Below are 15,706 nucleotides of genomic sequence, written 5' to 3'. Positions count from 1 at the left end.
CAGTTTTACAGATATTCACAAATGAGTAAATATGTCCCCCTGCGACGTTGCACCCTTCTCCTCACAGAAACACACCCACAGGATAACCGAATCCGGAAAGAATTCTCAAACTAAACATACAGCCGGTAGGGAGCATTATTTACAAGACTATGCTGCTATTTACACTACGATCCAGGACCTGTTTTTGGAGGAACACATGCAGATGTTATGCATAGAGAGAGCGCGCTTGCCAGCATCGATACACCAACCCACGAGTGCTCTGTGGCCGACGGCCTTTAATAACGTGCAGAGCACCCTTCCCGAGCATCAAAAGCACCACCCCACCACCAATCGGTGCAGTCACCATTGTTCATTGGAATAAAAATAAATTCGACAACCCCTAACCCTGCAGGTGTCTCTTGCTCTTCTTGTGGTGCACTTGGTGTTAATTAACAGTGGTTCACCTTTATGGCATAGGTGCCACGTTGACCCATAGGTCCTTCCACGGGTGGTGCTTGGCCGCAAAAGAGCTGCGTTCCATTGTGGGTGGCCACAAACATTGCGGTCCATATGGTGTATCGATCCAGGCAGCCAACAGCGAAAGTGCAGGCCCACAACTGCGTAGCCAGCACCTCTCTCTCCTCTCTCTCTACCCCAAAGCCAGATCCTCGGAGGTGGGAGACAAAAGAAGAAACAAGTGAGTAAGGTGGTAAGGGCGCAAAAGTGCACGCAATATAAGGTAATGCACACTGGGGGCACATGGGAACCAGGTGAGACAGGTACGTTCCTATCGTACGCCCCCCCCCCCCACCAGGTAACCTACATGGCCCCTCCCTTACCCCTTACTGCATCCACAAATCACAACACTACCCATAAACATCTACTTTACAAATCAACAAACATCCCTACTGTCTTCCCCGTTCCTCCCATAAACCAAATTCGTCTTCTCTCCCTCCTAACCAATCAAATTTGCCATTTTCAACTCTCCTCAAAATTTGCCATTTTCAACTCAACATCAAAATTTGCCATTACCAATTCATCATCAGTCCCTCCTAGGGAGGGAGAGATGGAATCACCCCAATGTCTCATCCACGTCGTGATGCGTCTCACAAATCCTCACAGCAATTCTCATTTCCTGCACAAACAAAGAAAACACAGGTGTGGAGTCATCATCATCACCACAGGTAAGTGGCTGCGTATGGTGCGACAGGTTCATCAATCCTAACTATCTCCTAAATGACTTTAACAACTTTACACTACCCGGGGTCTCTCTCCGGCCAACCCATTGGCCCTCTTACACTATGGGTTCTAAAAACCAATTCCCATTGGCCAAACTGTGGTGCTCTTCAATTTGGGGTCTCACTCCCCCGATTCATCTCCCGGTGCCCTCGCACAATTTCTGGGCTGCGGCGTGTACCTCTCCCAGTGGGTCTACCCACCTGCACACCTCCACCACTGCAGTTGCCTCCGAGCTTACCTGCTCCTTGCCCTAACCTAACTACCTGGGGAAGGCCCTCTGGCACTCTCCCCACTCGGTGCCCTCTCTGGCACTGGGCTACCCGGGTCCATCCTCCGGATCCTCGGGCCCCATCCACAACTCTACCGGCTCCCAGAGCCCACCTGCGGCCTCACCTGGCCGACATCCTCACAGTGGTGGAGTGCCCAACCAACTACACACACTAACAGGCTACACGCCCCGCCATTTCCACAACACTAATGCACCCATTCACAACACCATTCTGCAACCGCACCACAGATGCCAATATCCAACCACAATTTACCTGTACCCTCTACCTAACACTTACACTACCCGCCCCGGGTATCCGTGATGGGGGTCCACTCTTCCCCCATTCACACCTTCGCACCATGCACACCACTCCGTACCACTTACTCCAACTCTCTCCACACACCTGTACTTGCACACCTGTGCTCTCACACCTGGTGCCACCTGCACCCTTCTCTCCCCAAGCGCATTCGCGCTGATCCACACACTCACTACTCATACACTGCTCCACACACCTGTCCAGTTGCACACCTGTGCAATCACACCTGTTCAATTCTCACACACACGGCATCATCTCAGCTAACTACTCCCTTCTGAAACTTGCGCTTCCCAGTCGTCCCTTTAAACTATTGCGCTCCCTCGTCATTATCATCCATACTAATCTACCTGCGTCCCCACTACAGGTATCAGTCACTAACTAATCTTAACGTTACCTAATGTCATCTTCTAGATCCCTACACACAATATCCTAACCCACCCGGGCTAGTTTTCACTGCCATACACCCTATAATCTAGTGCTCCTTTGCCCCACTCAGGGGAAGGGTGGCAGGGATGCCATCCCACCACATCGGGGGTCTCTCACTACCAATTTTGCACATCAAATTTCAATAAATCAAAAATTTGCCAATCACTACCCATCATCTGCCAATCACTACTGCCAATCCCTTGCCAATCATCAAATTTTGTTTTTCTCTAATTTTGGGTCCAAAACACTAACCTCATCACCCAGTCTACTCACTACTGCCTCTCGGTGCGCCAATTCACTTCTAAAGCTCGGCTTTGTAAAGCCAAGCCATGAATGCGGGTTGTTCTGTGCCAGCGGCTGGATGCGTCCGGCACTCGGTGCAGGGATGGGGGCTTACCCGTGCCGAGATCCCACGCACCATCTCGGCACGGAGCCATCCAATGTCCCGCTCTCGACCTGCCGGCACGTCTCACCAAAAAGTGGTCGCCATGACGACTCTTTCTATCGGGCCGCCCGCTCCGCCTAGTGGAGCACAGACGCGGCCGTTCAAAGCGAGGCCCAGCACGCACCGAGGGCCCGATTCGGCTATAAGTCGTTCTAAACTCTATCCCGTTTAATGTCGATGCTTCACCTGCATGCTTACACCCCGCAGCCCGTTCCTTGCTCACACCTCCAGCCGTTTCCATGCTCCTTGTACCGTTCCTTACACACCCAGGTACACCCATTCCACTCACAGCCTTGGTCACACACCTGACCACCGAACACTTTGGCACACATTCGTTGGTAGCACACCTCCACAACACACCTCTTCGCACCCCCTCCTCTGTCACCTCCTCTGTGACAATCACAGGTGTGCTCTCATTCGCACACCCAACCACGTGCCTCACTACCAATTCCAGCGTGCATTCCCACTCACGCTCTACCATCCAGGTGTGCATCCTTCCATCCCAGGTGTACATCCTCGCTCACCTGTCACAACTAACTCACGCTCCATGTCACTCTCACTACTCTCACCTCCATTCTTGACAGCGCACTCACCCTTACTCTTGACAGCGCACTCTTTCCTCGTGCACCTGTCCGTCACACACCTTTCTCGCGCACACTCTCCCGTTACACCCTCTGTAACACTCACCACAGGTGGACACTCTTCCTTACTTCTGACAGCGCACTCTTTCCTCATGCACCTGTCCGTCACACACCTTTCTCGCGCACACTCTCCCATTACACCCTCTGTAACACTCACCACAGGTGGACACTCTTCCTTACTTCTGACAGCGCACTCTTTCCTCATGCACCTGTCCGTCACACACCTTTCTCGCGCACACTCTCCCGTTACACCCTCTGTAACACTCACCACACCGCGCTTCCACGTGCTCCCTCGCACACACGCTACGACCGACTCACTCTCGCCAGCACACTCACTCCTTGGCACGCACTTTTTTCTCACACACCCCAGAGTCGGACTTTCTCGCACACCTCCTCTTTCGCACACCAGACCTGTCGCACACTTCACCAACGGCCTTTCACGAACACCCGGATCCAAACCAATCCCCAAGCTTCTTAAATCCCCTGGCGCATCATACGCACGACCATATTGGTCACCACTTACACCGGGTCCTCTTCCTCTTCGCTTCTCCTCCATCACCTGCGAATCCTCATCCGGTTAATGAGCACATCATCACGATCCAAACACAGACTTTGGACCAATTCTTTTATCTCCTCTTTTATCTCTTTGTTATCCCCTCTCCGTCGCTTCTTAATTTCGCTCACCCCTTCTTCCACTTCTTCTAATTTGTGCGCCTCACCTCTTTTATTCCCCGGTACGTCTCCTCAAGCTCGTCCTCCAAGGCTACCTTGACCGTTTCCATGTGCGTCCTCACCTGCCGGTCCTTCGTCTCCATTACCTCTATCACCTCGTCCAACCTCGTTGTCAGTCCCTCACGTACCATCTGACATTCCCTCTTCGTCGCTACCAAGTCATCTTTTAGTTCTTTCTGTGTCGCCTTTAAACCTCCTAATACCGCAGTGTTCTTCTTTACCTGGTCCCCCAACTCCTTTTGTCCCACTGTCAGTTGTTCTACTCCCAGCGTCAACTCCTCTATACCACCTTGCAATTTTACAGTCCCCTTTCTCACCTCTTTCTCCATGCGCTCCTTACAGTGCCTCACCTCCTCGCGCACTCCTCCGACCTCCTCACTCACTCCTCTTCTGATCTCCTCTCCCATCACTTGCATCTCCTGCCCAGATGCCACCCTCATCTGCTCCATTTCCTCCCTGTGAGCATCCAGTTTGGTTTCTACCCCCATTCTGACCCCCTCTATCTGCTGCTCCATTTGTTTAACTTCCCTTTCCGCTTGGTCCCTCATGTCCCTCAATTTGCCTTCCATACTGTTTTCTAACCCCTCTAACCCTTTTTGCATCCCTTCCATTTGATTCTCTTGAGCGGCCATTCTGTTTTCTACCCCCGTTAACCCATGTTTCACTCCCTCTATCTGATTCTCTTGAGCGGCCATTCTGTTTTCTACCCCCGTTAACCCATGTTTCACTCCCTCTATCTGATTCTCTTGAGCGGCCATTCTGTTTTCTACCCCCGTTAACCCATTCTTTACTTCTTTTATCCCGTTGTCTAACTCCTCAAAATTATTGTCTAACTTCTCAATTTTCTTGTCTAACTCCTCAAAATTATTGTCTAACTTCTCACTGGTACCCCTCGCTTCGTCCCTCATTACCCCCATTTGGTTTCCCAACCGCTCACTATCAGCCCTCATTTGCTCACTATCAGCCCTCATTTGCTCACTATCAGCCCTCATTCCCACCATTTGTTCCATAAGGGCCCTCATTTGCAGGAGGAAAAGGTTCGAATCCACCAGGGGCGCTGCCACGGTCGCGGGCGCGGTGACCAGCGAGGCGCCATTTTGCGCGCCCGCTTCTTCGTGCGTGACGGCGCTATTTTGCGAACCTGCCGCCCTCACTGCTTCGCTCTCCTCCTGTCCCTCATTTTGGTCCTGGACCGACCCTGCTTCACTCTCCCCTACCGGACCCCAGCCGTCTTGATCCGCCATAGCGCGACTTGCAAAATTCGAGTTTCGTAAAACAAAACAAATTTCGGCCGCTCCAAATTTTGACCAAATTTTTTTTTTTTCCTCTATTCGTTTTTTTTTTTCTTCAAAATTTGGTCGGGCCTCGAATCTCACTCCCGACACCAATTGTTACTCTAATAGTACAATTGGTGTTCCAAAATTTGGGCCTAACAAATTTAGTCCCAGGTTCGAATTCCACTCCTCGACACCAATTGTTACAGATACGACTTTGATGGTATGGTGGGCCGAGCGGGATGGCCGCCGTATCCGTACAAGTTACCCCGATTGCACCCGGGGTTGACTAATCGCGCTATGCTAGACCAATGAAGGAAAAAGAAGACACCCGGCTGGGTTATAATGACACAATACGACACCAGGGGTTCAGTTCTCAAGACCTCCGGAGGAGGTTATATTCGTGCGGAAGGTCAGATTACAGGGACGAGAGGTACATCATAGGAAGACAGGCACTTAGACACACTCTTATATTAACCCCGGACAGACGACAGACACACGGGACAAAATGCTGACTCACACGGGGGTTGATGAAAAGGAAAGGCAGGTAGCGATGGCTCAAGGTGCACTCTTGGCTCAAGGCAGAATCGACTCGGTCCGGTCCAGAGATGCGGGGAGGTATCGTCGCGCTGGGGGTGGCGGTGGCTTCTCTCTCCAGTCTCCAAGCTGAGGCGCATCTGACGTCACGTCCGGCAAGCGGCTGCGTATCCGGCGGGGAGTGACACGCCCTCGGCTCGTTAGCTCCGCCTCGTGGAATCGGCACGTTGCTTCTCATTGGGTGCGTGCGGGGGGGGTTACTGGCTCCGCCCCCGACGAGGAGCTGACAGCCAGCCCCTTCGGGGTAACCCCGTGGAGCGCATGGTCTGGAGCTAATCGAGCCGGTGTGAGGACGCATCCTCCCCCGCTCCGCCGCCATCCCCTCTGTTGTTGTTGTAATTGTTGTTGTAGTTGTTGTTATTGTTGTTGTTTGGGGAAGAAGATGGGAGGAGGTATGGGAAGGTCCTAAACTCACTACTGGTGCCATATAATCACATTCTGGTGCAACGAAGAGTCATAATTAATGGAAACGAGGCCTTAACTGACATAGATTAAGAATAACTAGGAAGATGTCCGAAAGTTGTCTACGTGTGGTGCGGTGGACCTGGGCACGACATTTAATGGGGGAATAAGGGGAAGGTCGGCTCTACTGATTGTTATTTACATGCAATGGGACTAGGGAATGGGGGACTGGGGAAAGTTGGGGAGTATTGGAAAAAATAGGGGAATATTTACAAGCGGATATGGAGGCCAAATTCCATATTCGCAACAATATATATATATATATATATATATATATATGTATATATATATATATATATATATATATATATATATATATATATGTATATATATATATATATATATATATATATATATATATATATATATATATATATGTATGTATATATATATATATATATATATATATATATATATATATATATACATATATATATATATATATATATATATATTCATTCATACATACATACATACATACATACATACATACATACATACACCGGACGGACAGATAAACGCTGTTCCAGACGGCATTAAAAATCTATACAATGAATGACCTTTTATTGTGTTTCTACGTATGTGCAGTATCACAATGGCTGCATCTTCACATCACAAATATTTTAGCTGTGTATATGAATCAAAAACGTTTGACACCGATGTGACAGACCTGACATCCTTGTAATAAAAACGGAGGGGGTGAGGGTGGTGTGGAGGAGGATGGGGGTGGATGCGTAGAAACAAGAACCGGGCATCATTTTTCATTGTTGTACTCCAGGTGGCAGTTGCCACCTTTAACATGTTAGGTAAGCATATATAATTATAAATTTGTCTGATATCTGTCTCCTCACTGCCGACTCACATGTCGTTTGTTTTGCTTGAGGATCATAATCTGCCCTTCGTGAAAGAACTGATATTTCTGGTATGCAAAACGGGCAATATGGCTCAAAGTGGCCTTTTCTTTTGTGTAATAATGAAAACTCAGGAAGTAATTTGGGATCAAATCCTGCTTTACAAATCCCATACAGCAACCTTTTGTTAATCCCGCTTCAACTCTGTAACATTCGCTGCCATTTAACAAGTCGACGCTCGATCGCCTAACGCTCACCCAAACTCACGCTGACTCGGCATCACGCTCACCCAAACTCATGCTGACCCAGCATCACGTTGACCCATCACACTTGCTCACCCTGTATCACCCTGACGCAGCATCACACTGACCCAGCATCACGCTCATCCAGCCTCACGATGACCCAGCATCACGATGACCCAGCATCACGCTGACCCAGCATCACGCTGACCCATCACACTTGCTCACCTAGTATTACACTGACCCAGCATCATGCTGACCCATCACACTCACTCACCCAGCATCACGCTGACCCAGCATCATGCTGACCCATCACACTTGCTCACCTAGTATCACACTGACCCAGCATCATGCTGACCCATCACACACACTGACCCAGCATCATGCTGACCCAGCATCATGCTCATCCAGCCTCACGCTGACCCATCACACTCGCTCACCCAGTATCATGGTAAACCAGCATCACGCTCATCCAGCATCACGCTCATCACATAAACTCTAGTAGCAATGATGAATATGTTGAGTTTAATCGTAAGTTGATGATTAATACGGTTTGGCTCATGTTTGAAATATCTGCAAGTCATTTTAAATATCATCGTCATCTACATGACTCCTCATTTCCCTGCTCAGGGTCATTCCAGCTTCATCACCCATCTTGATTGGGCATCCAATGGAGAACTGCTCGTATCCAACTCTGGAGACTATGAGATACTCTACTGTGAGTGAATCAACTTTGCCTCTCTCTCCACATCATCTATCTATAATTCCAGTAATCTCTGTGTGTTTGTTTGTTTGTACGTTTGTACGTTTGTTTGTCTGTGACCGCTGTTTCTCGACAACCACGGGTCCGATATACTTTAAACTTGCCAGGTATATTGCTGGGGACCCGAGGATGTGCCTTTTCAAGGTTTCATATTAATCGGACAAGTACTTACCGAGCTATGGCGATTTCTTTACCAAACACTGCAAGCCGTTCGCTTTGGACCAAACCATTGCATGTAAATAGAGGGGGGGGTTCTGTGGTCGTTGCGAATGGACCAAACCATTCATGTAAATAGAGGGGGGGGGGTTCTGTGGTCGTTACTGCCACGTGGTTTCAAAGTTTTTTTTTGTTGTTGTTGTTTGCACGCATGTTTTTTTGCACCCACGTACGGGCACGCCCTAGGATGTTTACACACACACACCCCTACACAAAATTTTTTTTTTTTTTTTTTTTGGCAAGGAACGGGCACCCACGTACGGGCACGTCCTAGCTTATATATAGTACGGGCATGCCCTAGTCTATCTATAATTCCAGTAATCTCTGTGTGTTTGTTTGTACGTTTGTACGTTTGTTTGTCTGTGACCGCTGTTTCTCGACAACCACGGGTCCGATATACTTTAAACTTGCCAGGTATATTGCTGGGGACCCGAGGATGTGCCTTTTCAAGGTTTCATATTAATCAGACAATTACTTACCGAGCTATGTCCAAAAAACGATTCAACCAATCAGAGAGCAGCGAGCTATCGCGTGTGCCGAACGTGGCGGACACACTCTGCCTCGGATGGCACATTTGAGAGCGTATTCATTTATTTCACGTTTGCAAACTATGTTGGCGCTATGTTGGCGTTAAACTATGTTTTAAAACTAATAAAAACCCCGGGGGGATTGTCACTGTACTCGCAAGCCGTTCGCCGTTCGCTTTGGCGTTGCGAATGGACCAAAACATTTCATGCACCAAACCATTTCATGTAAAGCGTTCGCCGTTCGCTTTGGCGTTGCGAATGGACCAAAACATTTCATGAACCAAACCATTTCATGTAAATAGAGGGGGGGATATAATTTTAGATATAGATATAGTACGGGCATGCCCTAGTGTCTGCAATGAGGCTTATTTTTAATGCCCATACAAACTGTGCATTTGCACAAACACGAACACAAAGCTCTTTCTGCATTAGTAATGTAACGTTGTTAAATGATGCAATATGTTGGCTTTATTGATAAGAATGTCACATGTCGATTCATAACTCTTTCCCCGATGACCTGCAGGGACGACGGACTGCCGACAGGAGCTCAAAGCCGATTCAATTCGGGACATCGACTGGGCCACGTACACCTGCGTTCTTGGTTTTCATATATATGGTACGTTGACGATGCTTTTAATCTCTAGCTCTGTTTGAAATGATTGGCTTTCGTTCTCATAGGCCTCCCACTGATGTGTTATTTTTTTCCGTCTTCGTAGGTGTTTGGCCAGATAGTTCAGATGGAACGGACATCAACGCCGTGTGTCGCTCACATTCGCGGAGCGCAGTGGCTGTTGCAGATGATTTTGGGAAAGTGCAACTTTTTATCTATCCCTGTCATCATCTCAAGGTTTGTCATGATGGACATACTCTTCTTCATTTGTATTATTAAAATTTGAGGATATCTTTGTGAAAAATAAACTTTCTAGCTTGGTCAGTGTTTGAGCACATGAAAGTCATGCTTTCATCGGCGGATTTATATTGAAGTACACGTAAAAATTAGTGAATTTTGTTGTATATAAATATACTGTAAATAAAACTAGAACGGCACTCAGTCGAGAGCATACCTCCGCCTAATTGGCCATATCACTCAATGGTGAAGAATCACTAAAAATTTAAATAATTCTCATATACGAATCTATATTCAGATCTTCACCAAAATCGAATCGATTCTTCCTTGTCACACACACAACCTGTCCACCAGGTTCTGTCCAAATCCATCCAGAACTTTTTGAGATGTCCCACAATGTATAGTTTTTGGCTCTATCTCCCAATGGTGAAGAATCACTTAAAATTAAATAATCCTCATATCCGAATCCATATTCAGATCTTCACCAAAATCGAATCTATTTGGCCTTGTCAGACACCCAACCGGTCCACCAAGTTTCGTCCAAATCTGTCTACAACTTTTTGAGATATCCTGCTATGTATCGCTTTTCGCGCTATCTCCCAATGGTGAAGAATAATAAGCTAACCCCTGCTCTTGCAGGGAAAATGGCCTTAAAATGCAGGTTGTTGTTGTTGTTGTCCCAATGGTGAAGAATCACTTCAAATTCTACTAGTCGAATGCGGATCTTCACCAAAATCTAATCATTTCGTCCTTGTCACATACGCTATATCTCTGCCAAATTTCGTCCGAATCTGTCTGCAACATTTTGAGATATTTTGTTCACAAACAAACGGACAGACAAACAGGGGTGAAAACATAACCTCCATACACCTTTGGTGGCGGAGGTAATTAGAATACAAAATAAATATTTACATGTGGAGCACATATGCAAGCACCGCAAAGTGTCCATTTGGTGACAACATAAACATGACAACTCACAGTCTTCACAATGAATGATACCCATAGCATACAGATCTACAATTGAGCCATCTAGATTGTAATCAACAATATTAAACTGTTGCCATGGTCACCATGAAACCACTCTTTGAAGTTTTTCACACCTAATTTGAAGCACTTCCTTTAAGTTTACAGGCATTTGTCATTATACAATAGTTTATCATCAAAACTATTAAGTTTCGTAATATGGACGGGTTAATTCCCCTAGAAATTTAGACGGGTTAATTCCCCTAGAAATTTAGACAGGTTAATTCCCCTAGCATTATAGACGGCTTAATTCCGCCAGAATTATAGACAGGTTTGTTCCCCCAGAATTATAGACGGGTTAATTCCCTCAGAATTATAGACGGGTTAGTTCCCCCAGATTTATAGACTGGTTAATTCCCTCAGAATTATATACGAGTTAATTCCCTCAGAATTATATACGGGTTTGTTCCCTCAGAATTATAGACAGGTTAATTCCCCCAGAATAAAAGACGGGTTAATTCCCTCAGAATTATAGACGGGTTAATTCCCTCAGAATTATAGACGGATTAATTCCCTCAGAATTATAGACGGGTTAATGCCGTCAGAATTATAGACGGGTTAATTCCCTCAGAATTATAGACGGATTAATTCCCTCAGAATTATAGACGGATTAATTCCCTCAGATTTATAGACGGGTTTGTTCCCTCAGAATTATAGACGGGTTAATTCCCTCAGAATTATAGACGCGTTAATTCCCTCAGAATTATAGACGGATTAATTCCCTCAGAATTATAGACGGGTTAGTTCCCTCAGAATTGTAGACGGATTAGTTCCCTCAGAATTATAGACGGGTTAATTCCCTCAGAATTATAGACGGGTTAGTTCCCTCAGAATTATAGACGGGTTAATTCACTCAGATTTATAGACAGGTTAATTCCCCCAGAATTATAGACGGGTTAATTCCCGCAGAATTATAGACGGGTTAATTCCATCAGAATTATATACGGGTTAATTCCTTCAGAATTATAGACGGGTTAATTCCCTCAGAATTATAGACGGGTTAATTCCCTCAGAATTGTAGACGGTTTAATTCCCCCAGAATTATAGACGGGTTAATTCCCTCAGAATTAAAGACGGGTTAATTCCCGCAGAATTATAGACGGGTTAATTCCCGCAGAATTATAGACGGGTTAATTCCCCCAGAATTATAGACGGATTAATTCCCTCAGATTTATAGACGAGTTAATTCCCTCAGAATTATAGACGGTTTAATTCCCCCAGAATTATAGACGGGTTAATTCCCTCAGAATTATAGACGGGTTAATTCCCTCAGAATTATAGACGGGTTAATTCCCCCAGAATTATAGACGGATTAATTCCCTCAGATTTATAGACGGGTTAATTCCCTCAGAATTATAGACGGTTTATTTCCCTCAGAATTATAGATGGGTTAATTCCCTCATAATTATAGACGGGTTAATTCCCCCAGAATTATAGACGGATTAATTCCCTCAGATTTATAGACAGGTTAATTCCCTCAGAATTATAGACGGTTTAATTCCCTCAGAATTATAGACGGATTAATTCCCTCAGAATTATAGACAGGTTAATTCCCTCAGAATTATAGACAGGTTAATTCCCCCAGAATTATAGACGGGTTAATTCCCGCAGAATTATAGACGGGTTAATTCCATCAGAATTATATACGGGTTAATTCCCTCAGAATTATAGACGGGTTAATTCCTTCAGAATTATAGACGGGTTAATTCCCTCAGAATTGTAGACGGTTTAATTCCCCCAGAATTATAGACGGGTTAATTCCCTCAGAATTAAAGACGGGTTAATTCCCTCAGAATTATAGACGGGTTAATTCCCCCAGAATTATAGACGGATTAATTCCCTCAGATTTATAGACGAGTTAATTCCCTCAGAATTATAGACGGTTTAATTCCCCCAGAATTATAGACGGGTTAATTCCCTCAGAATTATAGACGGGTTAATTCCCTCAGAATTATAGACGGGTTAATTCCCCCAGAATTACAGACGGATTAATTCCCTCAGATTTATAGACGGGTTAATTCCCTCAGAATTATAGACGGTTTATTTCCCTCAGAATTATAGATGGGTTAATTCCCTCATAATTATAGACGGGTTAATTCCCCCAGAATTATAGACGGATTAATTCCCTCAGATTTATAGACAGGTTAATTCCCTCAGAATTCTAGACGGTTTAATTCCCTCAGAATTATAGACGGATTCATTCCCTCAGAATTATAGACAGGTTAATTCCCTCAGAATTATAGACAGGTTAATTCCCCCAGAATTATATCCGGGTTTGTTCCCTCAGAATTATAGACAGGTTAATTCCCTCAGAATTATAGACAGGTTAATTCCCTCAGAATTATATACGGGTTTGTTCCCTCAGAATTATAGACAGGTTAATTCCCTCACAATTATAGACAGGTTAATTCCCCCAGAATTATATACGGGTTTGTTCCCCCAGAATTATAGACAGGTTAATTCCCTCAGAATTATAGACAGGTTAATTCCCTCAGAATTATATACGGGTTTGTTCCCTCAGAATTATAGACAGGTTAATTCCCTCAGAATTATAGACAGGTTAATTCCCTCAGAATTACAATCACGTGAAAAAGTAAGTACACCCCATGTAAAGTTTTGACTTTTCAACGTATTTCAACATACAGCTATTTGATCTTCATTTCAACAATATTGATAGATAAAGGTGATATAATATAACAAATATCATGAAACATTTACATTTTGTAGTCCATTGTATAATTTAAATAAACATAAATGCAAATTTCTCATGTGGAGAAAGTAAGTACCCCCCACATTTATCACGACTTCAAATACCTAAAATTAGAATCAGGTGCACCAGTTCAAGTGCAAATGATTAAAACATCGTCAGAGAGGATCTTGGAGGAACCTGTCTTATTTAAACCTCAAACATTTAGTTTGGTTTGCTCTTTGTTGTTGAAGTGTGCGACGTCACCATGCCTAGATCAAAAGAGCTCTCTGAGGCCTTCAGAAAGAAGGTTATAGATGCCTACGAGTCTGGGAAGGGATTTAAAAAGATCTTCAAACAATTTGAAATCAATCATTCGACTGGCCGGAAGATCATCTACAAGTGGAGAAGATGCCAAACAACTGCCACCTTGTTCAGGCCAGGCCGCCCCAGCAAGTTCAGCCCGAGAGCAGACCGCCAGATGCTGAAAGAAGTCTCTAAGAACCCCAGAATGTCATCACGGGACCTACAGGTAGCTCTTGCCACTGTTGAGGTCAAAGTGCACGAGTCTACCATTAGAAAGAGGCTGCACAAATTTGATCTACATGGGAGGTGTGCCAGGAGGAAACCTTTGCTGTCCAGAAAGAACATCAGGGCAAGACTAAAGTTTGCCAATGAACACCGAGGTAAAGACCAGTACTTCTGGAACAATGTGCTCTGGACAGATGAGTCAAAGGTAGAGCTATTTGGCCACAGTACCAGAAGACATGTTTGGCGAAAACCAAAGACAGCATTTGACTACAAAAACCTGATACCAACTGAAAAGCATGGTGGTGGACATATTATGGTTTGGGGCAGCTTTGCTGCATCAGAGCCTGGGCAGCTCACCATCATAGAATCCACGATGAATTCTTCATTGAACCAGAGGGTGCTTGAGGATAATGTGAGGCTATCTGTCGGAAAGTTGAAGCTCAACCGAAGGTGGACCTTGCAACATGACAATGACGCGAAACATACCAGTAAATCCACCAAGGAATGGCTGAAAAGAAAGAAATAGAGGGTTCTGGAATGGCCAAGTCAAAGCCCGGATCTAAATCCCATCGAGATGTTGTGGGGGGATTTGAAACGAGCTGTGCATGCAAGAAACCCATCAAACATCGCACAGTTGAAAGAATTCTGCATGGAGGAGTGGCCAAAAAATTTTCCCAGTCGATGTCAGGGACTGGTAGACAGTTATAAGAATCGCCTACTTGAGGTTGTTTCTGCCAAAGGGGGCAATACCACCTATTAGAGCCAAGGGTGTACTTACTTTTTCCACATGCGAAATTTGCATTTATGTTCATTTTAATTATACAATGGAGTACAAAATGTAAATGTTTCATGATATTTGTTATATTATATCACCTTTATCTATCAATATTGTTGAAATGAAGATCAAATAGCTGTATGTTGAAATATGTTGAAAAAGCCAAAACTTTACATGGGGTGTACTTACTTTTTCACGTGACTGCATATACGGGTTTGTTCCCTCAGAATTATAGACAGGTTAATTCCCTCAGAATTATAGACAGGTTAATTCCCCCAGAATTATATATGGGTTTGTTCCCCCAGAATTATAGACAGGTTAATGCCCTCAGAATTATAGACAGGTTAATTCCCTCAGAATTATATACGGGTTTGTTCCCTCAGAATTATAGACAGGTTAATTCCCCCAGAATTATAGACGGGTTAATTCCCTCAGAATTATAGACGGGTTAGTTCCCCCAGAATTATAGACAGGTTAATTCCCTCAGAATTATAGACGGGTTAATTCCCTCAGAATTATAGACGGGTTAATTCCCTCAGAATTATAGACGGGTTAATTCCCTCAGAATTATAGACGGGTTAATTCCCTCAGAATTATTGACGGGTTAATTCCCTCAGAATTATCGACAGGTTAGTTCCCCCAGAATTATAGACAGGTTAATTCCCCCAGAATTATATACGGGTTTGTTCCCCCAGAATTATAGACAGGTTAATTCCCTCAGAATTATAGACAGGTTAATTCCCTCAGAATTATATATGGGTTTATTCCCTCAGAATTATAGAGAGGTTAATTCCCTCAGAATTATAGACAGGTTAATTCCCTCAGAATTATAGACAGGTTAATTCCCTCAGAATTATAGACAGGTTAAT

General features: G+C 44.8%; 1 protein-coding gene across 3 annotated transcripts in view; it reads left to right on the top strand.

Moving 5' to 3' along the window:
* LOC137418138 (echinoderm microtubule-associated protein-like 2) overlaps window positions 1–15,706 on the top strand; it is a 165,890-nt gene that overhangs the window by 142,649 nt on the left and 7,535 nt on the right. For all 3 annotated transcript variants that reach the window (XM_078786780.1, XM_068104128.2, XM_078786779.1), the window contains 3 exons: window positions 8,100–8,187; window positions 9,499–9,591; window positions 9,692–9,822. In XM_078786780.1, the coding sequence (XP_078642906.1) occupies window positions 8,100–8,187; window positions 9,499–9,591; window positions 9,692–9,822 (312 nt within the window). The remainder of the gene's footprint in view (window positions 1–8,099; window positions 8,188–9,498; window positions 9,592–9,691; window positions 9,823–15,706) is intronic.

The sequence above is a fragment of the Myxine glutinosa genome, chromosome 11, assembly GCF_964187855.1.
Source record: "Myxine glutinosa chromosome 11, kmMyxGlut1.1, whole genome shotgun sequence".
Taxonomy (NCBI): Eukaryota; Metazoa; Chordata; class Myxini; order Myxiniformes; family Myxinidae; genus Myxine; species Myxine glutinosa.
The sequence above is the reverse complement of the archived record's forward strand: the minus strand, read 5'-3'. Positions and strand labels throughout refer to the sequence as shown.